General features: G+C 40.6%; 1 protein-coding gene across 4 annotated transcripts in view; it reads right to left on the reverse strand.

The window, feature by feature from the left end:
• Positions 1-28: 28 nt before the first annotated feature.
• The window catches only part of rims3 (regulating synaptic membrane exocytosis 3), a 56,817-nt gene continuing 42,822 nt past the window's right edge, over positions 29-14,023 (reverse strand). For 2 of the 4 annotated variants that reach the window (XM_015028972.1, XM_015028974.1), the window contains 5 exons: positions 7,963-8,104; positions 7,764-7,876; positions 6,852-6,953; positions 6,641-6,780; positions 29-6,501 (listed from right to left, as the gene is read on the reverse strand). In XM_015028972.1, coding sequence (XP_014884458.1) covers positions 6,289-6,501; positions 6,641-6,780; positions 6,852-6,953; positions 7,764-7,876; positions 7,963-8,104 — 710 coding nt within the window. In that variant the 3' untranslated portion in view covers positions 29-6,288. Of the gene's footprint in view, positions 6,502-6,640; positions 6,781-6,851; positions 6,954-7,763; positions 7,877-7,962; positions 8,105-8,233; positions 9,114-9,711; positions 10,077-14,023 lie in introns of those variants that run through there. The other 2 variants (XM_015028975.1, XM_015028973.1) reach the window with 2 other exon arrangements.

Here is a 14,023-nt window from a genome sequence, read left to right on the forward strand (position 1 = left end):
AAAAAAAACATTTATACAGAAATAGTGATTCAAATGAACTTTATTTATTTCAGCGTCCAGATGTCAAAGGGCATGCAAATACAGGCTTCAGAATTCCAAATTGTTTTCCATTTAACCCCCCACTCCCGGTTTGGCTCTATTGTTTTTTTCTTTTTTTATTACAAAACTACGTGCACCTTAAGTAATCAATTTTGCAGCGTACAAACCACAAAAATACCAGTTTTACATTATCAAATACTGCACATAGAAAACATTTACAAAGCACAGGTATAAAATTACAGCTCCCTTTTTGTTCCTCTCAACCGCAAACTCTCATACACGTCATCACGGCCCGGTACGTTTTTTTTCCTCCGACCCTGTTGCGCTGCCAACACTCCTCGGATGGGAACGCTGAAGACAACCACGAAAGAGTTGTTCAATCTTTATATGTTTTACATCTAGATCTGCCAGGAATATTATAGATTCCAACAAAAATAAATCTGAATACTGATGTAATTTTGACTCTTGGAGCTGTAAGTTCGGGTTGTGTTCTGTGCTTTTAGGGCCTTGGCGAGATGAAGGGTTGAGAGACACCTGGGCCTTGTAATACCCTGACAGACAAAAAAGAAGAAAAAAAAGAAAATGTGGATAGTAAAGCTTGTGCTGTGGTAGCTGATGGTTATAGACAACAGATGAAAAGGATCCAGCAGCACAAACTCTTAAACTTGCCAAAAGAAAAGAAAAGAAAAGGAAAAAAAAAAAAAGTAAAGCTCAGTGATGATGCCTGTCCTGTTCATGTTGATAGTTGCTACTCAGGCACCTTCCACACATAATGGCACTCCTGCTGCAGATGTGTGAAATCATCTTCAGTTGACAGAGCTCCGTCTCAAAATGAAATAATTACAAACTCAAAATAGTATTTTAGAAAATATCGTACTTTTAAAAACACTTGTCCTTGCTCACAGCAATTTAGTTATTCATTAGTATTTGAGTTGCTGTGAAAAAAATACGAGCGTGAACACACAAACTACATAAGTTTATGATTGTGATGGAAAGACAAGACATTGTAGCTAATATGGAGGCTTTATGGCCCCAAAGTGCAATAGTTTTACCTTCATTACAGTCCTCCAGCCGTCCTTATCAAACCTATTGGCCAATGGCTACGAAATGGCCTCAGTGTCCTGGGATATTTGAACCCCATGACAACAGAGACTACTAACTGAAGGTTCCTAGAGGCTCTGACCAGCTTAACAAGGTCTATTGTGACATTTTGGGTCTGCCATAAAACAGGATTTCAATTAATTAATTTAAATATTTTTCCACGTCTTCATCAGTGGTGCCATTAGGTGTCAGCAGCGGCATACGGAATGCGTACTTGCTCAAAGACAAAACGAACCTCGTTTTTCATGAAAACCATCCTAACGTGTATTCACAATGCAGAGCATGCTAGGTTGAGTATACTTACTTTTAGTGCTCGAAATGTATTTTATTTGTCGTGGCACAGTAACCACAGGCCCAGCTCTGATAACTGAGAAACGGGCTACAGCTGAATGGTTATTGCCTGAAGACGTATCGAGGAAAACATAAGGCCGAAGCCATGCTACGTAAAGGTACAGCATCTAGAGAACTCTCTTGCATATGTGTGAGTTGTCTAATGGAAACCCCTTCACTGTGCCTTGCAGAATTAGACAAAAAAAAAAAACTGTCATAAACACCGTGCAGCAAACATTACCTTATTCAAAAGTATGAGTTTGATAAAGTGGGGAGATTGCAGAGACAGGATGCAGAGGGAAGCAATCATTTCAGCTCAACAGTCATCGTGGCGACATATGAATCAGAATGCCTTTTGCCAGACAGAATTCATGCTCCTTTCTCGTGATACAAATAATAAGACGTAGATAATACAGTACAGTAGAAGAGAGGGGGTTGTAAAGTTCTTCAGATAGACAATATAGCAAACAGGATGACAAAAAAAGTGCACAAATTAGAAATACATTCATAAAACTATACACATATAGAACTTCGGTACATTATTTCAAGCAAAATACATTTTTTAATTTTTTTAATTTTTTTTTTACAAAAATCTTTCAGTTGTGTGTGCTACAATAGCGAAGCAACGTCTCCCACACAAAATAAGGCCATTGTAAACTGATCAAGCCCTCGTTTTGCTGTTTTTTTTTTTCTTTTTTGCAAAAACCTAAAGGCAGGTTTTGCCCAACCTCGCCTTTCCGACTCCTGCTCTCAATAAAATCTCTGTCCTTACAAAAATAAAATACGTTTTAAACGCAGTACTCAACACGGGCGAAGATGAACATAACACAATTATGCACGTGAAGCAAGTGGATTTGACATCCTGAACATCCACGGATTTACAATCAATGTGAGATTTAAGCTAGAGGACCAAGACGGACCAAGAGCGACACGTTTCCCACTCAGTCCTGATCTATGACTCTACCTTGACAACAAACAGAAAGTCCTTCTAGATTTTAGCTCCACAAAACTCCTCCAGGCTTCGGCTTTCTGACACTTTTTAAAGACAGCACAGTGCTGTAAAAAGAAGTAATTGCCCCCAATTTAGCTTTTTTTGTCACATAAAGAAAAACTGAAATAAAAATGTGTTTTTTCCAGTAGATTTAGACTCACTTCTGTGCACAAAAGGGTCAAATTACTTTGAATAGCTTTTTTCCAATGAATTCAACGCTTGGAACCTGCATTTTATATTTACTCGCGTCATCTTTTCTCATTTAAATTAGAAATCAGTTTTAAATCCTTTGTAAATGGATCATGAAAGCTGTGAAAAGTTTGGAGAACCTTCCTCCTCAGATTTCTAACAATTCAACGGTCATCATCTAAATAACATCACTCACTGGCCTGCCACACATGATGCAACCCGCAGTACATCGAAAGCACTTGTTCAATGAAGCTTACACAAAGATGCTGCACTTTAAAGAAAGGACACATTCTAACCATTTCTTTTGGCCGCAGAAATCCATTGTTTTCTGTTTTGACAGACATTTACAAAACCCATAGTTACTTTCACTCAGTTGGCATGGCAGAGCAAAAGTAGCACAATTCGATCATGGAGTTACTGCAAAAATGTGACCTTCGTAAGTATAAATAAGAGAGAGAGAGATCAATTTTAGGTGTGGTTTTCTTTTACACACTCAAAGCATGTGTGGAGATCGAAAGCACTCATATCTTTTTCATAGATCATGGCAGCTATCCAGGAAAATCATACAAAGAACATAAGATCCAGAAGATTACCTTAGAAACGGTACCATAACCAGTTACAAGAAATAGCTTGAAAATAGAGCCCTGATTTGAAGCTACTTCTAAAATAGGGGTGTAAGTACATTACAAGCAGGTTTTAAACATCCATATGATCTGAAAATATCAGAGATAAATGTATCTGAAGTTCAAAAGAGGCTAAAATAGGTACTGAGGAGACTCAGCTCATCAGATTTTCCCCTTTTAAGATGAAAGATGACGAGAAAAAGAAGAAGAAGAAGCTCTTTGATGACAGACAACAACGAAACCAAAATGAAATTTATCAACATACAAGCCTTAGAGGTCAACAGTGTTAACGCTCAGGGAAAATCCATCTATATACAAGGTTGACTCTTAATTATAACAAGCCAATAAAGTGACTCTTTAAAAAGTTTGTCATCCTGAAGGAACCTCAGAAGCCCCGGCGGTTTGCTTCGGCCCTCAGCTCCACTAATATCTTGTTTTTGTCTATAAAGAGTAGAGAGAGAAAGAACTAAACTTATGGGGTGTTTAATCAAAGTTTTTTGGTGTTAATCTATTCACTAGAATCTAAATAACATGAAGTAAATGTTGCTGATAACACTATTATAGATGTACTAACAGTAACTGTAGTCAATGTAATATTATGGCACCAGTAAAAATAACTTTTATTTGTTGTGTTACGTCCAAAAATTCAAGATCACGTCTACTTTTTTGTGATCAATATTTTGATTATGCAGTGAGAAAATCTGAAACATTTAATGATGTGATTTTCCTTTATGTTTTTACATCGGCCAATGCCTAGTATGGTATGGTATAAACTGTGAAAAGTAATATCTTTTTGCAAAAAAAAATAAAATAAAATTTAAGTAATTTCAGGGTTTATGCCTTTTGTGACAAATCTTCAAACTTTTTTTTATGTAATGTATTTTTTTTTAATTGAGTCCAAGGTGAACAACAACAAAAAAAAGATTTTGGACTTAAATATTATAGATAAGTGCTTAGATGCAAGTCTAAAACCAGAACCAGTCTCAGCCGCTCCAGTGCGTCTCCATAATTTCAATAAAAAAAATACACTCTGGTTTCACATCTCTGCTGAAATTCAAAGATTTGGAAATGTGCAATGAACTTCAGAGTATTTAAACGCCAGTACTTATGTGACAACATTGATTACCGATAATAATCGTCATCATATAATACAGAAAAATAGAGGCGGTTCACCACCGCCTGGACTTAAAATTGAAAAATAATACAAAAAAATTGACAATAAAGTGCTATCCAAAAAACATAAACATACTGCCAAACAGAAAATATAAAAACAGGAATGCTGAAGGTTGTGTTAGTAACATATTGCACCTGAAACAAGTTCAACTACCAGAACGTGGCTGGTTACTGTAAGTACTAGGAAAGTAAATGTTTGTGCCAGTAAATTAGAATATCATCAAAAAGTTTATTATTTTCATTAATTCACTTCAAAAGTGAAAATCATATATTGGATACTTTCGATTCATTACATCACGTAATACTTTACAACTAATGCAAATCCTAAATTTGAACGTGAGAATATTGTAACTCATTTATTTTACTTAAAAATGGATAACAAGAGATGTTTAGTCTTATTAATGTCCCTAATTTAATATCTGAGATATAATGTTACAGACTAATCTTTCTTGGTTAACACTGCTGACTTGACAGTTGTTCACCAGACACTCGCTGCATAATTTAGTGGAAGGAAAAAGTGTGATAAAAAAAATGTTTACACAATATATGACTTTCACTTTTTAAACTGAACTGAAGAAATACATTTACTTATCAATGTTATTTTAATATTTGTGGCTGCACCTATAATGCTATTGTAATGTCCAAAAACAGAAAAAAAGAAAAAAAAAAAGTCCTCTCAAATTATATACAGGTTTACATATTTACAGCAGGTTCAGAGGGACAAACGAGTGGCCATGGCAAGAAAAGGGCTGCTGCTGATGCTTCCCATCTCATTGAGCAGGAAGAAGAATTCAGGACATCAAAACAAAGGAAATGAAATGGCAGTCCAAACACGTGAGAACACCCCCCTCCACCCCCGCCTCATCCCCAACCCCGATGCAGAAGTGGTTCAAGCACACCAAAGGTGAAGGAAGGAACTGTGAAGTCAGCAGCGAGTGCGTGGCTAACTCATTTTCTTCTTCTGCAGACAGCGATGACAGTCACGTCCTTTGCTCTAACTCGGTGCTCCTTTTTCGTCGGGACATATCGGCAAAATAAAGTCAGCGGCACTGTTTACGTTGATCAAGGCAAGCTAAATAAAAAGACTTTGAAGCGCTCTAAAATGTCTCGCAAGCAAACATGCAGAATGCAGCCGATACATATAGAAAGACAAATAAGTATTTAGCTATCTATTTCGTATATATTTAGATACTCATGTATAAACTCTGCCCTGTGAAAATCATAGAATATAGCAGTGTTGCTACCTCACATAACAGCCATTATGTGAACGTCCGAGCCAGGTTTGTGTTCGATATCCCGCTCTTAGCTTCTCTGTGTGTGTATGTAGAATATATCTTCTTTTTTTTTTCTTTTTTACTTTTTTTTTTTTGCATTACATCTAAGTCATTGACTCTGCTACATATCCATACTTTTATATTGTATACTAGTTTCACCTACTACTTATAGGAATAATAAGAACAACAATAACAATTGCTTTGGTTTTAAAAAATAAAGTTTTTTTTTCTTAGTTTGGCATAGAGAGATTAGAAACTGGCATCGATCGGGATGGCCCCGGGATGAGACGCGCCGCGGAGGTTTGACGACTTCGGAATGCAGGGGCGTGGCGCCTGGCGTGAAATGAGGATCGCTACATGTTCACGTCGCTCGTGTCTACGTTGGGTTCAGGTTTGGCGGGTGAATCGTGATGAACGATGGAGGAATGTGTGGCCGTCGATGCGTGTGGAACCTGGGATGTGCCGCTGAATGGTGTATGCCTAACTGCGTCGCGCTTCGGATACAGTCGTCGTTGTATGTACAGTACGCGTGCCGGTGTCTGCGTTCTGCGGGACGTCTGCTGGGTGTCTAGGTGCACGTGGGGCTGGTGGCGCTCTCCAGGGAAGACTGGGAGAGGCGTCTGGTGAGGGGTCCGATGCTGGGGTCTGCCAGAGAGGAGGTAGGGAACAGCTTGTACCAGCCGCCGACGGTGGCAGACAGGTCCAGGTCCTCCAGGAGGATTTGAGCCATTCCCATGAAGCACTTGTGGTCCATACGTCCGTAATCCCCCCACACTATTACCTGGAGGAGAAATAACAGTAAAACAAAGCGCTGTCAGTGGCATCATCATGCGCACGAGAGCTATGGGAAATAGATGTAAGTAAACTTCATGTCTGCATATCTTTCATTAAAATAAATCAGAAACCCAGAGTCCAGTTACCTGTAGGACTTTGCCCTGAGGACTTTCATCAAACAACAAAGCCTGTTGGTAGGTGGGATCCAGAGTCTTCTTTACTACTTTGGTTTTCTTCTTGGCCAAGCACATGCCGTTCTCCAGGAGATACACCTTCACGTAGGTTGCTAAGCGAGATGATTTGTAGTGAGCCTTCTGCATGGACAGCTGTTGCACATTTAGCCGGTGGCGTCAGTACCTGGTATGTTCTTGGAGCCTTGTTTTGGGGTCAACCCTCTGGCCTGGTTCACTTCCACCTCCAGCTGCCCTCCTCTGTCTACCATGCCTACATGGACATCCCCTAGAGAGAGGGAACGAATCAGCAGCAAATAAATGGATGCACTTTAGACTTGGAATTCAAAATTCATCTTAAATCTGCAGAAGACAGGGAGTAACAGTAGAGGGCGACAAAGACCTGGAGGATTGTGTTAACCAGCAAGTCAGAGGGGGCAGCCTGTTGTGTGTCTGTGTTTTTTTTTTTTTTTTGTTTACATCAAAAGCATTTGTGAGTATAAAGAAGCACATACATATTTGCAAACGGAAAACTGACAAAAATTAACATGCATTTGTTTACATGTAATCTATTGCGTCTTATAAAAAAACAAGAACAGAAAAAATGCATGTTTTAAAAGTCATATTTCACATTTTATTCAATATTTGACTTGCAGATTTAACTAAGACCTATTTCTTCCAGAGAACTGTAACATAAGAAAGTATCTTTTTTAACTGAGTTTAAAGTCAACTTTGTTCATAATAAAACATTTATCTAACTAAAATGTACCCAAAACAGAACCAGGTTACTCTGCCTCTTCCTTCCACCATCTAAAAATTCTAAAAAAATAAAATAAAAATAAAAAAATAAAAAGAGAAGAGAGAGAGATCTGGACCATTTAAGTCCAATAACAAAGTCAAATGAAACAGCTCCATCACATCGTTCATAAACAAGACTACGCCTCCATTTCTATATTTAATAATAATTTAATAATTTATAATCTTATCTAATCCCATGCTCTCTCTTTGCAAGTATTTTAAAGATACTGCATGCAAATTATTTGTGCAACCCACCACAGTGGACATCTCCTGCAAAATATGGGTTTCACTAGAGCCTTACCCATGGGGGGTGTGGCTAGTGTTTGCCGGCCTACGATCTGGGCGGGGCCAAGACCATCCAGAAAGTCGCTGAACTGACTCTCAGGCCCCAGGCGAGTGGTAGGGAAGACAAACCTAAAAAAGAAGAACAACAGAGATTACGACAGACTGTCAGACAATCACGGGTGGACGGACGTTGAGATCGCCGCTCGGACACGTACGTTCCTTCGGAGCTGTTGGAGTTGGTGCTGCCGTCGGTGGAGTCTTTGCTCCCCTGCCGTGTCACCCGGTTCCTCATCTCCACGGCGATGCCAGTCTCTGTGCTCCTTCGGATTGTACTGCGGAGCTTCTTCATTCCGCCATCTAAAGAAAACAAAAATAAAACCCTTACACACACGTATCCCAAACCAACTGAGAATACGTGATCATAGAACGCCATTTTCTCCCTTTTCAAAACCAATTCCTTTCCACTGAGGAGGAATTTAAATTCACCTTGAGATTGGCCGTTTCTGCGCTATTTATTTTGAAGCAAGCTCACTCAGGCGAGGAGCCAATCTTGCTTAATATCCTTTGGGATGCCCCTGCTCTGTTGAAAAGAGTTCTCTCCACTTTTCAGGTATTACTACACTCCATTTTTTTTAAACACACACACACAGGTCATTTGGCAGCTGCTCTGGTGACTGGAGGCAATAAGTTTTCAAGCGGTAAAGAGTTTTTCCACAGATAGTCCCACCAGCAACCAAGCACAATATGTAGTGTTTGGGGTGAGTGGCATAAACACGGCTTTCTGCCTAAACCCACAAGCTGGGCCGAGAGGCCATGAATCAGTGGAGCCACCGTAACTTTAGAGGAGCTGCAAGTATCCACAGTTTCAAGTGGAAACCTCAAGAGATAGAACAAGTCTTATTTATGCACTCAACAAGTCTGGCCCTTTTTGAATGAGTAAGGAGAAGGATGACAACAGAAATGGCACATTTGTATTTCAACTGCATCATGAAAAACTTCCAACTTCCTTTGGTTTCCTACCAACCGGCTTCTCTGTGTAATTTTTAGAGGTGTCTGCACCTCTCCCCAGCGAGAGAAGCTGTCCAAGGTGGACAGCCTCGATGTTGGTCTCTCTATCACAATCTCACTGCAGCGGTCCTGTGCATGGCGTGCTACAAACAAGATGGGAAACTCTCAAACTTCCTCGCGTGGAACGAGGAGAGCGCGACGTTCTCGACCTCTCAAAGGCCTTGCAGACACAATCCATGTTACAGCAGATTTTTAAAGCTCATGGTTATGTCTTCGTTTCATTCTATGAAAGTAAATGATCTCTAAGAGTTAATACCACGTAAATTAGTCTTCAGTTGTGAGCAGGGTTCCGGTTTAAATCTCCCCTGGACTGTTTGTGTACCTGATGATGAAAAATATGCATATTGGGTTAACTCAAGTACTATGAATTCCCTTACCCTGGTACCCATTCCACTTCGCTACACCCGTACATTTTGCACAATCATGCCAAGGAGTACTAGGCGTGAATCAGAAAACTTTTATGGAAGACTTAGTCTATGCAACAAGAAGGTGACCGCGTCATGTATACTTCAACCAACTTTTGTCCTACAAAGAACAGTACAGCTGGAGCATCGGTCCAGTACCTGGACTTCTTAAAACACCTTTACAATTCCATTTAGGGAAGGTTTAGATTAGAGAAATCCCAAGAAGGATAAGGAATCAGGCAGCAGAAATATTTGCTTTTTCCAAAAGACTGCACAGGAAGACGAAGCACACCCACACAGGAGTACGGCAATAATACCTGGTGACCTGCGCGCCAGTATACCATGCAATATTTACAGTCGGTGCTCACGTGTTGAGCGCTCTCGGCTGCAGAGCAACAAGTCAGAAACATGGTGGGATCTTCTCTCTTAGTTTACGTTTTAGCTCAAAGGTTTTCCGTCCTTTTCCAACTTGCTAATACCGCGTCAACCCACTTGTTATGACAGCACGAACAAAATGTGATCAACCGGATAAACACTGGCTCCGTGCAGCTCGTTACGACTGCAGCCGTGATACAGGCAGAACATGGAGCTCTATAGGAGCCCAGACAGCTCAGAAAACGCAGAGAAGTTACTTATAAGGAAGGACCCTTAACAAGCCGTCTGCCCGTCGTCGCAGTTGAAGAACACACCCAGCCACAGCCGTCCCACCTCATTAGCCCGAGCAACTCCAGTCTCATTAAGCACCCCTGCCATGCCCGTCTCATCGCCATGACAACCACCGACATCCTGCATCGTCACTATCGCTATGGAGATAAACAGAGGCAAACAGAGCCCCTCGACGAGACTTCGGGGATCGGGGGGGCATGACGAGGGTAGAAGGGACTTGAGTCAACGACGAGGAGTGGCACCGATGAGTAGAGGAGGGAGAACGAAGATGAGAAGGATGGAGTCCCACGGGGGGCGACTGTCTTCTGATGCTTTCTATTTATAATCCTGCAGTCAAGAATATTTCCAACAGCCACGTGTTTGTACGTGTGTGCGTGTGTGCGTGTGTGTGTCTTTATAGCATGACACCTAGACAAACTCCATGCGCACTTCTGCTGCCATGACAACCTCGCCCTCAGATCTGGACCCAGACAATGCCACCCGAGACAACCGGCTCATCTCATGTCACTTTTTTTTTTCTTTTTCTTTTTTATTATGTTATTGAGGCAACACTTATTTAGCTCACTGGCACTTTAACTAGACTCCTCACATCAACAAGGCTCACAACCAAATCACACAGGTTTAATTAAGCGCTAAGAGTTGTTATTCAAGACGTGGTTAGAAGGCAACAAGTCGTAGCATCTTATATGAGTTGATAATGAAAGCCCAGATTTAAAAGATGTTGGAGCATCATAAAATATCAATTTGTTATTCCACAACATGCAAATAGTTGTAAGTGTATTAATAGCCCTTGATCTTAATTACATTTTGATCAAGCTACGACAACAAATGTTAATACATTTTATTAGTATTTTATGCTACAGACCAACACAAAGTGGAAGGAGAGCTGTTTAGTTTACAAGCAAAACCCTGAAAAGTGTGGCATGCATTTGTACTCAGTCCCTCCCCCCATCACTTTGTTACTCCTAAATAAAAATTAAAAGAAAATTGTGCAAATCCTTTCAAAAGACACCTAAATGCTATTGTTGGTAATTCAATCTTAACATTTTTAAGCATTCTATGATCCGAAAACCGAAGAAATGTTGCACAATTGCAAACCAACCAAGAATAAAGAATCCCACCGCATGATGCTACTGCCGCCCTGTTGCACTGTGAGGATGCTTCCAACAAGAAGAACTGGGAAGACAAAGGGAAACCAGATGGAGCCAAATGATGCAACTCAAAGGGATTCTGCAGCACCTCTTTAACCTCAGTCGGACCCGGAGAAGGTTGAAGCGTCTTCAGTCTGATTTACTTAGTGAGAAACCCCAGAAGACGCAGGTGGATGTCTCTGCAATCACCTGGCTCACTGATTAGTGATCACCTGACAAACAGACCACAGTTTGTGAAACTTAAAGGTTGTATGTCAGCAGCACCGGAGCACCACAGATGATTGAGAGACCGCACTCTCCCAATCATCTTTTCATGAATGTGACCTTAAAGCAGATAGGTCAAACACTGTTTCCATCATGGGAGGTGGAAGTGGAGTATAAATATCTCGGTGATCGCCAGAACAACAGTTTAGACTAAACACGCAAGTTTGGACTTAAGTATGTTTTGAAGTATTTAAGTTTTTCAATGTTTGCAGCAAGATGATCAATATGTTCTATAAATCTTTATGCAGTGTAATTTCAGCTGTCATCATCTGTTGGGGCAGCAGCATCAAGAAGCCTAACAAGCTGATGAAGAAAGTTGGTTCTGTTCCTCTGAAGATGATTGTGCAAAGAAGGATTTTTCATAAAACGAAAAACATTATGTACAACTCTGAGCGTCCTCTTAGGACAACAGTGTCTTCCATCAGAGGCTTCTTCAGATTTGTTGTAATACTGACTGCTACATACTGCCCATAGCCATCACCATCTACAACAACCCACTGAGGAAAACTGAATTCAGCAACATTTATTTTTTCCTTAGGTTCCATAAAGTATTTTTGAATTGAATTGAACTCTGGAGGGAACCATTCTGTTGGTCTAATAACCTAAAACCTTAACCCTCCTAAACTTCACTGACATTTTGTGGTTGTGATGTGTCAAAGTGTGGAAAAATTTCAACGGGTATTAATGCTTTTCCAAGGCACTGAATCTATTAGAAACCTTTTCCAGATTTTTTTTCTCTCCAGAAAAGGAAAATAAATAAAAAAATCAACATGTTTTTGTATTCCAAAATATTTATTATGACCTCAAGCAGTGTTTTTTTTTTTTTTTTTAATTGGAATTAGAGTCTCTGAACGCTTGACTAGTAGTAAAATAAAATTTATTGGGAGAATCAACGTTACGTTTTGTTGGCAGCAGCCAGTTGCTGAGGGGAAAGCAGTTTCACTCTGAAGTGCATTCGGGGTTAACTTTGCCCAACCGCTGTACGTTGATTTGAAAATTTGCTCCTTTTTCGCTCTTTCTCTTTCGATTTTTACTCAATAACTCTAGTCGTCTTTCAGAGCATGTAATGTAAGCAGAAATGTGTCGTAAAACCTTGACTGTCATCTTGGCGAAACATTGGTTGCATCACTGACAGCAAAAAGGAAAAATTAAATTGTAAATAAACTATTTCAGTGATTGATCATTATCATCATCATCATCCTAAAAGTCTGTTTTGTGTTTGCAAAACAGATTGGACAAAGGATTGCTGAATATGAATTTATACACCACTCTGAAAGATTCTTAGTGGTAAAGTATTAAGAGGCTATTCATCTAAACTTCATATCCACTTATTTGTCTGCATGCCCCTCCCTTCTCATCAGAGCCCCCTCCCTCCCAGCTTCAACAGTGATCTCTTCCTTCCTATTTAATCCCCTCCTCCTTGCCATGCGCTTTCCCTCCATCCGTTTCCATGGCAATGCCTTCTGCAATGCACCAAGAGCCCCGGCCGGCATGTTCCCTCATAAGCCTTTCCTCTTACTCTGTCTCTTTCTCTTAGGTTGTATTGTCCTCTCCACAACTCTTTAATCTTCAGCCTGCCTTCTGCTTTTTCTCTGTCTGTTTTGGGAACAAACTCTTCCTTCTGCCTCCTTCCATTAAATGTTTCTCTTTTTTTTTGTTTTTGTACCTGCTTCTCCTTTGTTTCCTGTTTTTTTTTCTTTTAGCTTTTCCTGCTTCCGTCCGTCTTTACTACTGGGCTCCGATCTGTTTGTCATCTGCTCATCACTCGCCGTAAATAATTCAACGTATTTTCTCCTGCCCTGCATGTGAACTGACTCACTCGTAATAATATCAAACCCGCACAGACACATCCTGGAGGGACGGAGGTTCAGTGTCTTTCGAGTGTCTAAGATTATCTGGAGAAGGGACTTTCTAGGTCTCTGTGTTCAGCAGAACCCTTAACGTATCCAGTCTTCATAATAATACCGAAAGAGAAAAAAGAAAAAAACACTGCATATTTGTAACTAGTGAACAGATGTGCAGAACTTTCTTTTCAAGTGGAAAAACAGATTAAAAAAAAAAATGTTATGGTGACCATGAAAGTAACAAGATAAGGCAGACGCTGCATGAAGAAACAAATATCTAATCATAGATAAGGAATAAAGATGGGTGGGATTACATAAAAAACACCAACAGTGAGCCACACACATTGAGATAGCATGCACAGAGCTTCAGTGTGTGTGTGTGTGTGTGTGTGTGTGTGTGTGTGTGTGTGTGTGTGTGTGTGCTTTGCAGATCATTAAAGCTGCTCTGACATTTGGAGAGAACACTGATGAAGCCTCTCTCATTATATGCTGTAATATAGAATGCTGTTTTTAGACTCCCCCGGCCGCGCCGACATGCCTATTGGATGCACCGGTGACGGCAACGGGCCGCCATGCATAGCAACAGTAACCAAGGAAGGGTGTTGGACATGAAAGACCCACTGTGGTGTCTTTACCGCCGGAGTCCTGTTAAATTTGGACCACTGGGAGACTGACGGTGGAAGGCTCCGACAGACAGCAGAGTGTTCAGGGGTGTGTGTGTGGGGGACGAAGGGGTGTGTGTGTATGCGTGTGTGTGTATGCTTGTGTGTGTGTGTGCGTGTGTGTGTATGCTTGCTTGCGTGTGTGTGCGTGCGTGCGTGCGTGTGTGTGTGATGCTGTCAGAGGCAGATGCACTCACCGCACAGCCAGAGTCGAAGA

This window comes from Poecilia latipinna, unplaced genomic scaffold, assembly GCF_001443285.1.
Source record: "Poecilia latipinna isolate Pla-1442-1.1 unplaced genomic scaffold, P_latipinna-1.0 Scaffold141, whole genome shotgun sequence".
NCBI lineage: Eukaryota > Metazoa > Chordata > Actinopteri > Cyprinodontiformes > Poeciliidae > Poecilia > Poecilia latipinna.